This window comes from Carcharhinus amblyrhynchos, chromosome 25, assembly GCF_965287045.1.
Source record: "Carcharhinus amblyrhynchos chromosome 25, sCarAmb.v2.hapA, whole genome shotgun sequence".
In the NCBI taxonomy this organism is placed as follows: Eukaryota; Metazoa; Chordata; class Chondrichthyes; order Carcharhiniformes; family Carcharhinidae; genus Carcharhinus; species Carcharhinus amblyrhynchos.
The window spans coordinates 16,269,182-16,287,318 of record NC_137348.1 but is presented as its reverse complement, the minus strand read 5'-3'; the positions used below and the strand labels follow the sequence as shown (position 1 = coordinate 16,287,318).

Below are 18,137 nucleotides of genomic sequence, written 5' to 3'. Positions count from 1 at the left end.
AAGGTTGTTACTGAAAAGCTTCAACAATGATTCATATTTTAAACTTGTAATTGAGCCAGGGAGTCTGGAAAAGGAGTCTTATAACACCGTTAGCAATAAAATTATCTGTACTGTAGAATCAAAGAGTTGTGTTGAAGGTAAAATAATTTGTTTACATGTCTGTTTGAATCATCCTAAACATGCCACCTTGCCATAGAGATAGTAATTCAGGGTGGCACAGTGGTTAGCACTGCTGCCTCACAGCACAAGGGACCCAGGTTTGATTCCTGACTTGGGTCACTGTCTGAGTGGAGTTTGCACATTTTCCCCATGTCTGTGTGGGTTTCCTCCCATGGTCCAAAGATATGCAAGTTAGGTTGATTGCTAAATCGTCCCTTAGTATTAGGAGGACTAGTAGGGTAAATAGATGGAGTTAAGGGATAGGGCCTGGGTGGAATTGTGGTCAGTGCAGACTTGATGGGCTGAATGGCCTCCTTCTGCACAGTAGGAGCCTTTGATTCTACAATCCACATTTGAACTTATAATTGAGCCAGGGAGTCTGGAAAAGTCTTAAAACACCATTATCAACACAAATTACTCATCCTATAGAATCAAAGACTTGTGTTGAAGGTAAAATAATTTGTTTGCATGTCTTTTTGAATCATCCTAAAGCACGCCATCTTCCCATAGAGATAGTGATTCAGGATGGGGCCTTAGATAGAAGGCTCTTTTGTTTTAACTTTTGTGTTTTTGCTGACAGAAGCAGGTAGTTCAGTTTGGGCTTTTTGTCGAGGGACAAGCAGTTGGAAGATTCGCTCTAGCTTGCATCTAAAGGTAGAAATCTACAGTGGTCCTCATGGAGCCTAATGGCATAAATTGCAGGTGCAGTGGGCATTTGATAGCTTGTGACTGATTGAGAAAGATGTTAAAATGTCACTAAAACATCAGTCTTTTTATTTATTCATTCGTGGGACATTGGCATTGCCGGCTGGCCAGCATTTATTGCCCATCCCTAACTGCCCGAGGGCAGTGGTGAGTCAACCACATTGCTGTGGCTCTGGAGTCACATGGACATTAGTGAACCAAATGTGTTTTTCTGACAATCAACAATGGTTTCATAATGATCAGTAGATGCTTAATTCCAGGTATTTTTTATTGAGTTCAAATTCCATCACGTGCCATGGCAGGATTCAAACCCGAGTCTTCAGAACACTAAAACAGAAAACTGTGCATGCTGAAAACCTCAATTAAAACAAAACGGGCCAATTCACTGCTACCTCGATAGAAATTCATACTCCTGCAGAAAGTTAGACACAATATCCTTTCTGTGCCAATGGGATTTCAATCTCCTGATTCAATGGTACTCGAATTTCAGATCCAATAAGAGTTCTGATATGTTTCCCTGAAATTCTTTAATGATCCAAGTGCTAATGATGATGGTAAGAATCAAAATTGCACTGCCAAAACAGCGAATATAAATACATTGTCAGTTGTAAAAAGTGCAATGTAATTAGGGAAATAGAGAAGCAACATAAACTGCAAAGCAATTATCAGACTTAATTTGTCTCTTTGAGCCTTTGGAAATCATTTTTTTCTCATCATATTTGCATAATACGTGAATGTAAAAGGATTCAAATCCCTTATCTAACAGCATCAAAACTCACTCCCACATTCCTATCCCCTGTGAACCAACAACTCCACGGATTAGAGTGAATATTTCTACATTCCGCTGCCAAACATAGCAAGCTGGATGGGTTCTTGGAGCACGACATGCCAATGTTGGAAGCTACAATACGTTTTTAACTTTGTAAGAAGTACTACAATACAAAAGGAATGAATTGGATGAGTGTGTTTATTCGGACTGGAATATGACTCATAATCGAACAGAAGGCAGTCCTCTGGAAGAACTTACTGGTGCCTCCCAAGCCTCTCTGTTAATCCCCCACTCAGAGGGTGCCTGGGAGCAGACATTTCATACAATCATAACCTGGTGCAACACAGGAAGAGACCATTCAACCCATCTAGGCTGCCCTAGCACTTTTGAAGAGCAAACCAGTTAATTCCACTCTTCACACCTTCCCATATCCCTGCAATTAATTTCTCCTTCAAGTAGGTATCCACTTGCACATTGAATGCTACCATCGACTCTGTTTCCACCACATTTTTGTATCAAATCCATTATATATGTTGGGGCCTGCCTCTTTAAGAGAACAGGTCAGGTGACCCATTTGCATCTTTGGACTGTGGGAGGAAACCGGAGCACCTGGAGGAGCATCCAAGTTGTGTGAAAATAATTAAAACCACTGAATCCCTATAGCACAGGAGGAGGCCATTCAGCCCATCAAGTCTGCACTAACTCTGAGAAACAGAATCTTAACCTTAGGACACAAAGGGGCAAGTTAGCACGGCCAGTCCACCTAAGCTACACATCTTAGGACACTAGGGGGCAACTCAACAGTCCAATCCACCTAAGTTACGCATCTCAGAATACTGAGGGGCAACTTAGCATGGCCAATCCATCTAAGCTACACATCTTTGGACACTAAGGGGCAATTTAACATGGCCAATCTACCTAACCTATACATCTTGAAACACTAAAGGACAATTTAGCATGGCCAATCCACCTAACTTACACATCGTGGAACAGTAAGGTTAGCACTGCTGCCTCACAGCACCAGGGACCTAGGTTCAATTCCGACCTCAGGTCATTGTCTGTGAAGTTTACACATTCTCCCCGTGTTTGCATCATTTCCTCCGGGTGCTCCGGTTTCCTTCCGCAGTCCAAAGGTGTGCATGTTAGGTTGATTGGCCATGCTAAATTGACCTTTGTGTCAGGGGATTAGCAGGGTAAATATGTGGGGTTACGGGGATAGGGCCTGGGTGAGATTGTGGTTGTCATAGACTCGATGCACTTCACTGATTTGATAATTCTATGACCAACGGGCAATTTACCATGGCGGGTCTCCCGAACCTACACATCTTTGGACTGTGGGAGGGAACTGGAGCACCTGGAGGAAACCCCGTAGACATAGGTCATGAGGGGTGATTGTTCCTGAAATGATTTGGGGGCCAAATTTAATCCTGACCTCCACAGCCTATCATCTATAATAAATTTCTCTTATGAAAGTATTGGTCGCTTAGTTTTTGCCTCTTTGTGTTTGATGAGGAGATTAGAAGCCACATCACGTCACTTATTCGATGAAAAGAAACATAGGTTGAAACGATTGACTTCACTGGTGGATATTTCTGGCAGTCCTGAAGTGCGCAGTTGGGTTAATTCAGAGTATTGTCTCCAGGGATCAAGGCTCCACACTACTTTCTCCGAGCATGCTAATGTGAGGACATGGATGAGGAAGCTGAGGTCAGCACCCAGATGGGCAAAACTGAACAACCTTCACCCATAAGATATCGGAGCAGAGTTAGGACATTCGGCCCATCGAGTCTGCTCCTCCACTCGATCATGGATAATACAAGTTTCTCAACCCCATTCTCCTGCCTTTCCTTTGATCCCCTAACCAAGGACCTACCTTGCATTAAGTTTATCTTTCTCTACACCCTACTATGACTGTAACACTACATTCTACACTCTTTTCCTTCTCTACGAACGGTATGCTTTGTCTGTATAGTGTGCAAGAAACAATACTTTTCACTGTATACTAATACATGTGACAATAATAACTCAAATCAAATCAAAAATCAAGAACATAACTATCTCTGTCTTAAATACACTCAATCACCCGGCCTCCACAGCTTTCTGTGGCAATGAATTCCTTAGATTCACCACCCTCTGGCTGATGAAATTCCTCCTCACCTCTGTTCTGAAGGGTTATTATATTTGCAACATTGCTGTGTCACAGATGTTGAAGGCTTTGGTTTGAATATGGATTACTGCTGACCTGAGAGTTGCTGGAACATTGCTGAAGAGTACAGTAGCCTAAGGCACCTACTGTCAGATCCCAGAACTATGGATAAAGCTTTGAAGTTGCCAGTCACTGTACAACTGGATTGCACAGTGTGCCAACACGTTCACCTTCATATTTTTGGCATTCAACAATACAAATGCAGTTTTGTTTTTAAAAGCATTTACAAATCAACCCCCAGCACAAGCCACCCTTCATGCTCAGGTTTTCATAGAGTAGAATCCCTACAGTGCAGAAAGAGGCCATTTGACCCATCAAGTCTGCACCAACCACAATCCTACCCAGGTCCTATTTCCCTAACCCCACACTTTTACCCTGCTCATCCCACTGATACTAGGGTTAACTTAACATGGCCAAACAACCTAATGTTCACATTTTTGGGCTGTGGAAGGAAGCTTGATTCCTGGGGGAAACGCACGAAGAGACGGGAAGAATGTGCAAACTCTGGACAGACAGTGGCCCAACCCAGGAATCGAACTCAGATCCCTGGTGCTATGAGGCAGCAGTGCTGACCACTGTGCCACCGTGCCACCCTAAGGTTGTGCCAAGGTTGCGGCGGAAGGGTTGAAGGTGGACCTCCAGAAGGCAGAGCCAGGCCTGGAGTGGGATTTTCCGGCCTTTCCCACTGTCGGGATCACCCAGTCCCGCCAAAAGTCAATGGAGATTTAGCTGGAGGGTCCCCTGCCCCATGTGGTGGCTCCCACCAGGGTAAGGTCACACAACCTGGGCCCTGCCCTCTGGGTTGTCCACTGCCCTTTCTGCTTTTGGGCACTTTCCAATCTCACACTGGCAAATTCTGCCGCTGATTGTTTGAAATCAGGCTCAGGTCAAATGCTTGTTTAAGACTGTCAAAAAAAATTGCTAAATTACGGAACTTAGCTTGTGTTAGCTTTCACCAAACAATATACCCTCTAGATAATGAGGCAGTGTCAACTGGGGTAGATCTATCAGACTTATATAATCAGACTTTCCTCTTATCCATTTGGCCAAGTATTGATTTCACTTCACAAAGCTAAAAATAGCATCCCCGCAAAATGATCTTCATGGGGAAATTGGGTTTCTTCAGGATCTGCTCCCAACGTGTTGCAGCTTTCCCCATGCCGGCTGGAAGGTGTCAAATTCCTGCCTCACTGACAGAAAACAACTCTCAACATTCCCAACAACATTACAATCGAACAACCAGCTGCACGATGCAGAACCGCAGCCCTGCTGGGGATTGTAACACGGCAGCCCTGCTGGAGATTGTAACACGGCAGCCCTGCTGGAGATTGTAACACGGCAGCCCTGCTGGAGACTGTAACACGGCAGCCCTGCTGGAGACTGTAACACGGCAGCCCTGCTGGAGACTGTAACACGGCAGCCCTGCTGGAGACTGTAACACGGCAGCCCTGCTGGAGACTGTAACACGGCAGCCCTGCTGGAGACTGTAACACGGCAGCCCTGCTGGAGACTGTAACACGGCAGCCCTGCTGGAGATTGTAACACGGCAGCCCTGCTGGAGACTGTAACACGGCAGCCCTGCTGGAGACTGTAACACGGCAGCCCTGCTGGAGATTGTAACACGGCAACCCTGCTGGGGATTGTAACACGGCAGCCCTGCTGGAGACTGTAACACGGCAGCCCTGCTGGGGATTGTAACACGGCAGCCCTGCTGGGGATTGTAACACGGCAGCCCTGCTGGAGTGGGTAACGCGGCAGCCCTGCTGGAGTGGGTAACGCGGCAGCCCTGCTGGGGATTGTAACGCGGCAGCCCTGCTGGAGATTGTAACACGGCAGCCCTGCTGGGGATTGTAACACGGCAGCCCTGCTGGGGATTGTAACACGGCAGCCCTGCTGGAGTGTGTAACACGGCAGCCCGGCTGGGGATTGTAACACGGCAGCCCTGCTGGAGACTGTAACACGGCAGCCCTGCTGGGGATTGTAACACGGCAGCCCTGCTGGAGTGGGTAACGCGGCAGCCCTGCTGGGGATTGTAACACGGCAGCCCTGCTGGAGTGGGTAACGCGGCAGCCCTGCTGGAGTGGGTAACGCGGCAGCCCTGCTGGAGTGGGTAACGCGGCAGCCCTGCTGGAGTGGGTAACGCGGCAGCCCTGCTGGAGTGGGTAACGCGGCAGCCCTGCTGGAGTGGGTAACGCGGCAGCCCTGCTGGGGATTGTAACGCGGCAGCCCTGCTGGAGATTGTAACACGGCAGCCCTGCTGGAGATTGTAACACGGCAGCCCTGCTGGGGATTGTAACACAGCAGCCCTGCTGGAGATTGTAACACGGCAGCCCTGCTGGGGATTGTAACACGGCAGCCCTGCTGGGGATTGTAACACAGCAGCCCTGCTGGAGATTGTAACACGGCAGCCCTGCTGGAGACTGTAACACAGCAGCCCTGCGGGAGTGGGTAACGCGGCAGCCCTACTGGGGATTGTAACACAGCAGCCCTGCGGGAGTGGGTAACGCGGCAGCCCTACTGGAGATTGTAACACAGCAGCCCTGCTGGGGATTGTAACACAGCAGCCCTGCTGGGGATTGTAACACGGCAGCCCTGCTGGGGATTGTAACACAGCAGCCCTGCTGGAGATTGTAACACGGCAGCCCTGCTGGGGATTGTAGATTGTAACACAGCAGCCCTGCTGGAGATTGTAACACGGCAGCCCTGCTGGAGACTGTAACACAGCAGCCCTGCGGGAGTGGGTAACGCGGGAGCCCTACTGGGGATTGTAACACAGCAGCCCTGCGGGAGTGGGTAACGCGGCAGCCCTACTGGAGATTGTAACACAGCAGCCCTGCTGGGGATTGTAACACGGCAGCCCTGCTGGAGTGGGTAACACGGCAGCCCTGCTGGAGTGGGTAACACGGCAGCCCTGCTGGAGTGGGTAACACGGCAGCCCTGCTGGAGTGGGTAACACGGCAGCCCTGCTGGAGTGGGTAACACGGCAGCCCTGCTGGGGATTGTAACACGGCAGCCCTGCTGGAGTTTATTCAGCCTCTTTGAAATCCTTTAAAAACGGGGCTCCTTGCCTCCCGTCCTGTGATGAGGAACTAATCCCTGCTGGGCACCTTGTACAACTCTGTAAGATATTCAATTTTCAGTCCACTTAACAAACAGTGCAGAGGCAGAGTACAGAAATCCACAAAAGGCAGGAAGTGTTTACAGCCGTAACAAGCTTAGTCACGAATACAAAATGGGTTTACCTGCTGTTTGTTTTCTTTCGAGTACGGCAACATTGTGGAGACATGAAACATGATCTCATGGCCTTGGTAGACTGTGTATATGGAATGTATCCCCGTCGTATCATCTGTGAAAAGCAGAGAGCTGTTTTTGTGTAGCACTGTAAATAATAACTAGGATATCCTTACATTAGAATGTCACAAGGTTGGAGCACATTTCACGCCTCGCCTGAAGGGGAGTGGAGGAAAATATCTTTATTTGTGCAACACCTTACTACACATTTAAATCCGCTGTAGGTATTCTACAGAATGAATGTGGGTTGACACTCGCCAGGCAATCACAGCAAGCCGATGAGCTCATAGTAACCAGCTAGCATGTTAATCTCAGTTAAAGTTTTAAGTTTGTTTATTAGTATCACAAGTAGGCTTACATTAACACTGTGATGAAGTTACTGTGAAAATCCCCTAGTCACCACACTCCAGCAACCGTTCAGGTACACTGAGGGAGAATTTAGCATGGCCAATGCACCTAACCAGCACATCTTTGGACTGTGGGAGGAAACCGGAGCACCCGGAAGAAACCCATGCAGATACAGGAAGAAAATGCAAACTCCACACAGACAGTGACCCAAGCCAGGAATCAAACCCGGGTCCCTGCGGCTGTGAGGCAGCATTGCTGACCACTGTACCACTGTGCCGCTCCACTTCAGCAGTCGAGAGGATTTGGGAAGGTGCAGCTTCTCACTCCTTGATGTTGCCCTCACCAAATAAATATGACCTTGCAAATCGTGAAGGACATCACTGTATTTGAATCCTCAAAGGACTGGGAGAGAGCTAATCTCACTCACTGTTCCTATCAGAACTGGAACTACTTCAAACTTAGGAAACTCAGATTGAACCCTTCATTCTTAACATTTGGAAACCGGCTGAAAATTGTACTTGTTGATGGGGTTTCGATGGAAAGGGACAGAAGGAGGCTCGTTTGCGATATAAACACTGGATCCAATGGCCTGTTTCTCTGCTGTAATGTGATTCAATGGACAAGTGTGGCACGAGGCCCTCACTGAGACTATCTATCTTACTACACAGCTACCTTTTCATCCCATTAATTATCACCACTTTGTATTCTCATCTTTACTTTTCCACTTCTGAAATCACGCTGTCCACCTTGTCTCCAACAACCCCCCCAGCGTACCCCCGTCACTCCACCCCAAAGCCTCAGTCCTCAGGTCCCCTAACAATCTGTTCCATCATTCACACATCCTGATCACTTAATGGACGCTTCTAACACCCTTCTCAGCCTTTAGCATTGCCTTTTACATTCCCTTTGTCCAATTGCAGCATCCCCCCCACCCCCACCCCACATAGTATAAACCTTGTCTGATTCCCTTTGTCTTTAGCTCTGATGAAGGGTCATCCAGACTCGAAACGTTGGCTCTATTCTCTCTCTCCACAGATGCTGTCAGACCTGCTGAGATTTTGCAGCATTTTCTGTTTTTGTTTCAGATTCCAGCATCCACATTATTTTGCCTTTAGTTATCTATCTGTGACCCAGCTTCTACAGACGCGGCACACCAAATGCTGGACGTGTACGTGAACAGCCGGTGCCTCTCCAAACTTTATTTGCACCCAGCACTTCCCGCCTCTAACCAGAGCCAACAGCAGTGGGGGCGAGGGGCTGGGGGGTGGTTATCTGACTACTGGATGGCATCGATGCTTCAGAGTTCCACTGGTGGCCTACACTATACATCATCTTCAGTCAAAAACTACCCCACAAGGTTTGGCAGGAGCCTGTTTTGGTAAAAGATTGCTAACTGGCAGATTTGTTCCATAACCATGACTCCCTGTACCCCTGGCAGCGCTGCTGTAAGTGATGTTCAAGCTTTAGCCATTGAGGATATACACAAATGCTCTACGCTGTGGACCATGACCTCATTGTTCCCTGAGATAAACATGCCTCGTACAGTGCCCTTCACTTGGAGACTGATCTAAAGAGAACTCTTTCCTGCAGTCAAAAGATTCTGCCTTGATTCATTTCACAGCCACCAAGTTACAGAATATTGGGGACATGAGTCATCTGAAATCCAAGGGACAGTCAAATCTCATTTGTGTCAGCTTCATAAGCACAGGCAGTGTCCTCTGTGCAGATCTGATCACTGCCAAAGTTTCCAAGACGCAGCATACATATATTGGCCAGGATTCTCCCATCTCATTTGTCCCACCACTGCTGCCAGTGAGAATGAAGAATTTGTCACTCAGCCAAGATTCCATTTATTGCAGCGGGACTGGAGAATCCCAGCCACAAGACTGAAGAGTCCCAGCTGCAAGTGAACCTCAGTCATTTCCATTTCACTATCCCTGCTATCATTTCAGTACTATTACCATCACACTATATCCGCTGTCATTACACTATTTTTACTACCATTACACTATTTCCAGATGCATCCTTTCTGGTTGTATCACAGTTTGGTATGACTCCTGCTCTGACCAAAACTGCAAGAACCTACAAAGAATGAAGCCCAATCCGTCACACAAACCAACCATTGACCCTGTCTATGCTTCCTGCTGCCTCAGAAAAGCAGCCAGCAGAATCAAGGATCCCACGCACCCCATACATACTCTCTTCCCTCTTCTTCTGTCGGGAAGAAGACAGGTACCAACCGATTCAAGAACAGCTTCTTCCATGCTTCCATCAGACTTTTGAGTGGACCTACCATATATTAAGTTGCTCTTTCTCTACACCCTAGTCATGACTGTAACGGTACATTCTGCACTCTCTCCTTTCATTCTCAATGAACAGTATGCTTTGACTGTATTGCGCGCAGGAAACAATACTTTTCACTGTATGCCATTACAAGGGAGGTCATGCCTAACAAATTTGTTTGAATTTTGTGATCATGTAACCAAGTGGGTACTATGCTTGATGTCGTTTACGTGGATTTCAGCAAAGCCTTTGACAAAGTCCTGCAAGGGAGATTTATTAAGAAGGGGGCGCGGGGTGGGTGTGGGGGGGGGGGGGGAGCGGACAAAGGGGACAGGAAGGACTGGGTGCACAAAGAGGGTAGGAGGGGCTGGGGGTAAAGGGGGCAGGAGGGACTGGGAGACACAAGAGACCAGGGTTGGAAGAATGGAGAGTTATGGGGTACAGGGTAGGGTTATCGAACTGGAGGACGCCCCAGAGATAAGGAAGGGCAAAGTCACAAAAGGATTGAAACACAGAGAGGATTAATGTTGTGGGGAGATTGGGGGTCGATCAAGTTGGTGAGGCTTGGGGTCTTCTGTAAGTTTGAATAAGCTCTGAGACTTAAATCAGAAACATTTCACTGCTTGGAGAGGATTGGAAGCCTGACTCGAAAGTTCCAGAAAGTAGATTGTGAGAAAGATGGGCTATTGGAGTTGGTGTCAGCATCTTTTTAGATCTTGGATAGGAAATGGAGATGGGGGCCTGTTAACAAGGGCAGAGGAGCCAAGGCTGTGTTTTCCTTTTTAGCAGATGGTTGCGGGGGGGACACACACACAATACTCCAGGTGTGGCCTCACCAATGCCCTGTACAATTGCAGCAAAGACAGAGTGAGGTCAGGGCACAGAAATGGAGAGAGAGAAATAGAAAGAAAATCGGGTCTTACATTGTTTTGGCCTCAATCATTACAATCCAATCACATTTTGGAAGTCTCCAGAATATTGTGGAACCACATGAAATTACCACTGGAATATTGGAAGAGTGTGAGGAACAAAAATACATTTATACATTTATGACAGAGCACATGACTAGATGTGTGTGTGTTCATATGTGAGATTGTGTGTATGTGTGAGCCTGTGTGTATGCATATGTGTGAATATATGTGCATGCATACATGAATCTGTGTGCGAGTTTGTGCATGCATGTCTGTGAATACGTGGATATGTGTAAATCTGTGTATGAGTTTGTATGTGTATGTGTGCGTGCATGAATCTGTGTGAGTCTGTGTGCGCGTCTGTGAATACATACACGTGTGTAGATTTATGAGTCTGTGTGTGTGCATGCACGTGTGAATGTGTGTGTTTCTGTATGTATGAGTGTGCGTGTGTGCGTGCATATGTACTTCTGTGTTGAGTCAATATGTACGTGTGAGTCTGTGTGTGCTGTTTATGAGCCTGTATATGTGTGTGTATAAGCGTGTATGTGTATTTGTGGGACAGTCACAGAATAACAATAAAGGATCATACATGTGTTCATGAGAGTGAGGTCTGCAGAGGAGATACTGTAGTCTGCATCAGTTAGAGTCAGCTGCTCCCTTGCTCATTATGAATAATGTATGTGATGCTATAAATTGCTAAGCACAAGGGTCATCTTGTTTTAACCCTACACCTTCTGACTGGACACGAAGGGAGGGGTCAACCTCATGATGAACATGTTGTGTTGTCCTGCCTGAATGAGGTCTGGCTATTGAAAACATTGTCAAAGCAGGGTAGCCAGTGGGATAGGGATTATAGACACAAATCAGCAGATAGAGTACAAATCAACAGGTTTTCAGAGATACAAAGTTATATTTTCAAAACTCAGTGCAGATCCAGAAAATAGTATAAACAGGTGGTAGATGTTTAGCATACCAAACCTGAAAGGTATCTGATACTTAGGATGAGGTTTCTGCATTTAATGAACCAGTTATATTGGATACAATCTGTTTGGCTGCCTCTTTAGGTACCCTTCCTTATGTGTTGTTTTGTTTTGAATTTTAGCCTAATTCTTACTTTTGGTGTCAAGTCCGCCTCTGTACCCGATCCAGCCCTTCAATGTGATTGTCTCCCCCATAAGGTTCAGAAACTTCTGAAAGCTGTCACTCCCAGTCTCTGTGAAAAGGAAGTAGAGGAGAGCGCTGAGCAGATTTGAACATCACTCCATGGACATTACAACGCAACACCCAACTGTGGAAACGCGGATTTCAACACTTAGCAGAGCTTTCCATCCCCCATTTGCTGCTCCGACTGGCTTTGTGAATACCCTTCCATCGATGGATCAGAAGGAATGGGATGGCCAGGGAGGGTCAGCAATGCCCGGCTCTGTGAGCTGATAACACCCCCCCCGCCACCGCCCGTGGGGCCACTGGGGTGGGATTTTCCACGCAACCTGTCACATGTTTCCTGGCAGCCGGAGGCAGCCGTCCCTGGGCCTGGCACTCGTCTGGCCCGCTGTTGTCGACGGGATTTCTCGCTGAACGCACCACTCACCACCGGGAAACCCGCGGGGAGGGGAGGGGTGGGGTGGTGTGCCATCGGCAGGACTGCGAAATCCCACCGGCGTGTACGGCCATAAAGCTCTGGCCTTCAGCTCACCCACCCACGGCCTACACCTTTAAGGTCCTTCACCCTCACATGACGTGACTGATGTTGCAGTCTGTCACCCATCTCAGGCAGGGAGCTTCACAATATTTTCATCACACACCCTGTAACTTGATTAAGGAAACCACTGCCACAAGACTTACTTTTAACAGCAGCACAAACAACGCAAATACATTTTTAAAAAAGAAAACTCCAACAGAAATGCAAATACATTGGACCGTGAATAGTTCTGAATTTACGCGGAGCCAACTTGATGACCCTGTTGCGATATTGGCTAACAATGGCTACCCATTCGATTCTGCAGCCTCGCTGACTTGTTGGTTGGGTTCAAGGATTCAAAATGGTCCCCAGTGGTGTTTAAACCTCTGGACTGCCTGTATAGCTGGGTCCCAAGCAAGCACAGCACAGAGAGAGAGACTACAGGAGACAAAATGCAAGAAGAAAAATACATACATTATACCCTTCCACCCTCCTCCCTCGCCCCCTCCCACCCCATCCATAGTCATAGGATAGCACGGTGGCACAGTAGGTGGCACTGCTGCCTCACAGCACCAGGGACCTGGATTCAATTCCAGCCTCAGGTGACTGTCTGTGTGAAGTTTGCATGTTCTCCCCGTGTCTGCGTGGGTTTCCTCCGCATGCTCCAGTTTCCTCCCAAAGTCCAGAGATGTGCAGGTTAGGTTGATTGGCCATGCTAAATTAACCTTAGGGGGATTAGGAGGGTAAATATGTGGGCTTACAGGAATAGGGACTGGATGGGATTGTGATTGGTGCAGGCTCGATGGGCCGATTCTATGATTCTAACCCTTGTGACTAGTCACCAAATGCACGTCAACTGTCATTCTGCAAAATCATGGAGGCCATTTTTGAAGAAACATGTGGATTGTTGGAGAATCATAGAATCCTACAGTGCAGAAGGAGGCCCATCGAGTAGCACCGACCATAATCCCACCCAGGCCCGATACCCCATAACCCCACACATTTACCCTAGCCAGTTCCCCTGACACTGAAGGCATGACCAGTCAACCTAATCCGCACATCTTTGGACTGTGGGAGGAAACCCATGCAGACACAGGGAGAACATGTTAACTCCACACAGACAATGACCCAAGCCGGGAATCGAACCCAGGTCCTTGCTGCTGTGAGGCAGCAGTACTAACCACTGTGCTACCGTGCTGCCCATGGGTGAAAGGATGGGGAAAGAGGGAGGTAGAATTGGCACCAATAAAAAAGGTAGCGTGGGGAAATTGAGAAATCAGACCATACGTCACAACTGACCCTTCCAAAGTTTTCAGGAGAGAATTTCAAAGCCTTGGAGCCTGGCAGCTTCGGGCTGGGTTGGAGTAATTGGAATCGGGGACGTGGAAGAGTCAGAATGAGATGTATGCAACTCCTCTGTAGAGGGCTGATTGCCATGATGTGGAGATGCCAGCATTGGACCGGGGGTGAGCACAGTAAGAACTCTCACAACACTAGGTTGAAGTCCAACAGGTTTATTTGGTCACACAAACTTCATCAGGTGAGGGCAGGATTTGTTTCACAAACAGGGCATATATAGACACAAACTCAATTACAAGATAATGGTTGGAATTCGATTCTTAACAGGTAATCAAGTGATTGCCCTCAGTTGTGGTTTGTGGGATTGAAAACACCTATCAAGGTGCAGTGGAGATAAAGATGCCGGCTAATTTTTACTGTAAAAAAAGTCTGTGATTAACTGCACTCAGCCTTATAATTCCTGATTTTGAAATTCCTCCAGTTTGTTTCTGAGGTAACAAGAAGAATACCACCCTGGATAGCCAAAAAACTATTCAGAAGCATGCGACAAATATGGAAATTTTCTATTTATTACAGCAGCACTTAATGTAAAGAAACTTAAGAATCAATAATGATTGAACAATGTTCTTTACAGGATCATTAACTGAGCAGTTTAAATTGATCAAGGTGGACACATTCACTGCAGCATGGAAAAAAATAAACCAGATGACTTATCTCGATCAACATCATTAAATTCAATATGTCAGCCCACAGGCAGGGGGCGACACTGAGCATCTGCCACTGTTTCCAGCAGGAAGTGGATGCCAACAATGGACGCCTCTCCCCGCCCAGAAACCAACCATCAATGGATGAAGGAAGCTCGGATAATCGAGACAACTGCATGGCTACATGAAAGAGCAAGACCAACTGAAGAGACCTGTCAAAGAACTAGTACAGACTGGCATGATGGGCCAAATGGCCTCTCCCTTCTTTCAAATCAATTCACCTTGTCATGTTTTTATGGGCAGCGTTCTTCAAGGTCTGCGAATATTGCTATTGTTTTGATGGTGACTGCAGAGTCTGGGGCAATAGTTTTTATATAAAACTGGAGACCAGAAGATATAGAAGAATTAGACCATTCGGCCCATCGAGTCTACTTCACCATTCAATCATGGCTGATAAGTTTGTCAACTCCGTTCTCCCGCCCTTTCCTCCGTAACCTTTGATCCCCTTACCAATCAAGAACCTATCTATCTCTGTCTTAAATGCACTCAATGACCTGGCCTTGTTCTGTGGCAGCAAATTCTACAGATTCACCACCTGAAGAAATTCCTCCTCATCTCAATTCCAAAGGGTCCCGTCCCTTTACTCTGAGGCTGTGCCCTCGGTGATGCATATGCAAATTAATAGTTGCCAAATTGACAAAATTAATACATTCTACATCTGATAGAATTCTGAGCTTTGCCCGCCTTTCCTGGCATTCCATATCAGATCCATTTTTAGAGAATTATGTTTAAGTTATGGTAATTTACATTTTGACTTGAATCAGCACAGGATTATAGTACGGGCCTGATGGGCCGAATAGTCTCCTTCAGATCGGCAGCAGTCTTGGATGATGTAAGAGGGCTCCAGCCGGAACAGAGGGAAAAAAACATCATCACACAAACAGCTTGTATCAATATTGGTTCAAATGAAATTCAACCCTCCAGTTATCATGTAACTGGCAGCGACTCATACGTACTTACCATTGCTAAACATCTCATCATCTGTTAGCTGGCCATCTTTAGCATATAGAACTCCAAATTTAAAATTCACTGACCCCTAATTAGGAGAAAAACCATTCAGAAGTATGTGGCAAATAAAGATCATTTCACATTTATTAGATTAGCATTAAATACAGAGAAACTTCACAACTGTGATTGATGAATGATTTAATAGTTTCCCTTAGCAGATTCTAAACTGAGCCATTTAAATAGATTAAGATGAGCACATACTGAGTTCATTTATGGGAGCATGGAACCATATCATTTACACAAGTGTACTCTACCCAGAACAGTTCATCAGCTGACATCTTCATGTTACTCCTGTATTGTCCGGTCATTGGAAACCACACAAGCAAAATGTTCTTGCTCCTTGTGAGAAAGGTCCAAAACTGTCATCCCATATTTCTTTTCCCTATCCTTTACCCTGTCTGCCCTCCTGTACCCCTCTGCCCCTCCGTTATCCCCTCTGCCTCTCGGTTCCCCCCTCTGTCCCTCTGTTACCCCCTCCACCCTGTACCCACCTCTGCCCTGTACCCCCTCTCTGTTCCCCCTTCGCCCCCCCCCGCATCCACCTTCGCCACCCTGCACCCCCTTTGATCTCCTGTAATCTCCTGTACCCTCCTGTAAACCCTCCTCACCCTCCTGTACCCCCCTCAGCCTCCTTTATCCATCTCCAGCCTCCTGCAGCCCCCCCATCCTCATGTACTGCTCTCGTGTACCCACCTCCGCCCTTTTGCAACCCCCTCCATCCTTTTGTACCCGCTCTGCCCTCATGTTCCCCTTCCGTCCTCCTTTACCCCCTCTGCCCCCGTATGCCCTCTGCCCTCGTGTATCCCCTCCGCTCTCGTGTACACCCTCTGCCCCTGTGTATCCCACTCTGCCCTCGTGTACTCCCCTCCGCCCTCGTGTACTCCCCTCCGCCCTCGTGTACCTCCCTCTGCCCTCGTGTACCTCCCTCTGCCCTCGTGTTCCCCTCAGCCCTCGTGTACTCCTTCTCCACTCTCGTGTACACCCTCTGCCCCCGTGTGCCCCTCTCTGCCCTCGTGTGCTCCCCTCCACCTTCGTGTGCCCCCCTCCACCTTCGTGTGCCCCCCCAACCTTCGTGTGCCCCCCTCAACCTTCGTGTGCCCCCCTCAACCTTCGTGTGCCCCCCTCCACCTTCGTGTGCCCCCCTCAACCTTCATGTGCCCCCCTCCACCTTCGTGTACCCCCCTCCACCTTCGTGTACCCCATCTATTGTTTAAATTTTTGTATTTTCTTCTAAAATGTGTGCACAGATTTAATACAGTGTGCTGGGAGTCACTAGGTATTTAGCAATTTCTACTGGACGACAGTGACAGCACACTCACCTCCTGTTCTTCTAACACCAGTAAGTCCTGTCAAGCACAATAACAAAGGGATTTAGTTGCTCGCATCATAATTTCTGTTCATCAGGTGAGAGAAAGGTTGTTAATTTGTCTCTGCTCAGCCATAGCCAAGCACTGCTGAATATGGCAGGTGGAGAATGAGGAAGAAGTGGAGATTGTGGGTCAGCCAGGACAACAGTAACAACAAACTGTCAGAGCAGAACCATGTGGTCAACACAGCAGAGGAAAGGTCACCTGGCCTTGGTGACCAATCGGGACTCAGACTGGGGAATCCCCTCACAGGGAGTTTTAATTTTTTTTTACAGTGTAGAAGGAGGCCATTCGGCCCATCGGGTCTACACCGACTCTCGGAAAGAGCATCTTACCCAGGACCACCCCTCTGCCCTATCCCCATAACCCCACACATTTACCATGGCCAATCCGTCTAAACTACACAGGTGGGATTTTACACCCTTGCTCAGGTTGGACCGGAAATTGCCACTCGAGGTCAAGGGACATCTCCGCTGTCCGCCCCTCGCCAACCCCAATTCCGTGGCGGACGAGGGACGGTAGAGTTCCAGCGGACATCTTGCAACACTAAGGGGCGATTTACCACGGCCAATTCACCTAACCCGTGCATCTTTGGCGTGTGGGAGGAAACCAGAGCACCCGGAGGAAACCCACACAGACATGGGGAGAACCTGCAAGCTCCACACAGTCTCTAAGCTGTTCATTTCATCAGACCTAAACCAAAAGTTAATAAGGTCTGTTTGCTGCATAACCCTGGTTAGCGATGTTTAACCTTTCGAATCCAGCACCACAAAAATGGCGGCTGAATTAAATAAGAGTTTGTTGAATTAACTTCGAACTCTACTACCACAAGGACTCTACTCTCCAGACAACATTAACCCTTAAACGTTTTGCGGTGATAAGCAGATAGGCCTCGAATGTGGGTCAGTTTCACTTCAAATAGCAAATGACGTTTGAAATATTTGTCACAGAAACCACAAGAAGCGTCGCTTTAACAAATCGAGTCCTACCTTTTGTACTTCTGCATTAAAAATTTCCCTGGGGCCCTTTTCGAATTTATCAAGGTTCATGGCACTGTAAAACAATTTGAAAATTGATAAGATTGTTCAATGTGATTTATATCACACACACAGGCCATTTCTTCCAAATATCACAGCAGCCACTCAACAGAACGCTACATCCCGACATTCCCCTCACCAATTATGCTCATCCCAGACTGCGGATATTCCTGGAGGGAGCAATCCGATTATTCCCAGGACATCAGAGTTGACAGCCGTGTGGCTGCTCAGTTTACCAGGTCCCAGGATTAAGATTTCCCTCCCTAACCAGGCACCTTTTGAGCTCCCAGCGAGACTGAACCCACG

General features: G+C 47.5%; 1 protein-coding gene across 6 annotated transcripts in view; it reads right to left on the bottom strand.

Moving 5' to 3' along the window:
* garnl3 (GTPase activating Rap/RanGAP domain like 3) overlaps window positions 1–18,137 on the bottom strand; it is a 408,597-nt gene that overhangs the window by 126,065 nt on the left and 264,395 nt on the right. For all 6 annotated transcript variants that reach the window (XM_080211832.1, XM_080211831.1, XM_080211834.1 and 3 more), the window contains exons 7-11: window positions 17,784–17,847; window positions 16,747–16,773; window positions 15,380–15,455; window positions 11,790–11,888; window positions 7,082–7,185 (exon numbers count right to left, since the gene is read on the bottom strand). In XM_080211832.1, the coding sequence (XP_080067958.1) occupies window positions 7,082–7,185; window positions 11,790–11,888; window positions 15,380–15,455; window positions 16,747–16,773; window positions 17,784–17,847 (370 nt within the window). The remainder of the gene's footprint in view (window positions 1–7,081; window positions 7,186–11,789; window positions 11,889–15,379; window positions 15,456–16,746; window positions 16,774–17,783; window positions 17,848–18,137) is intronic.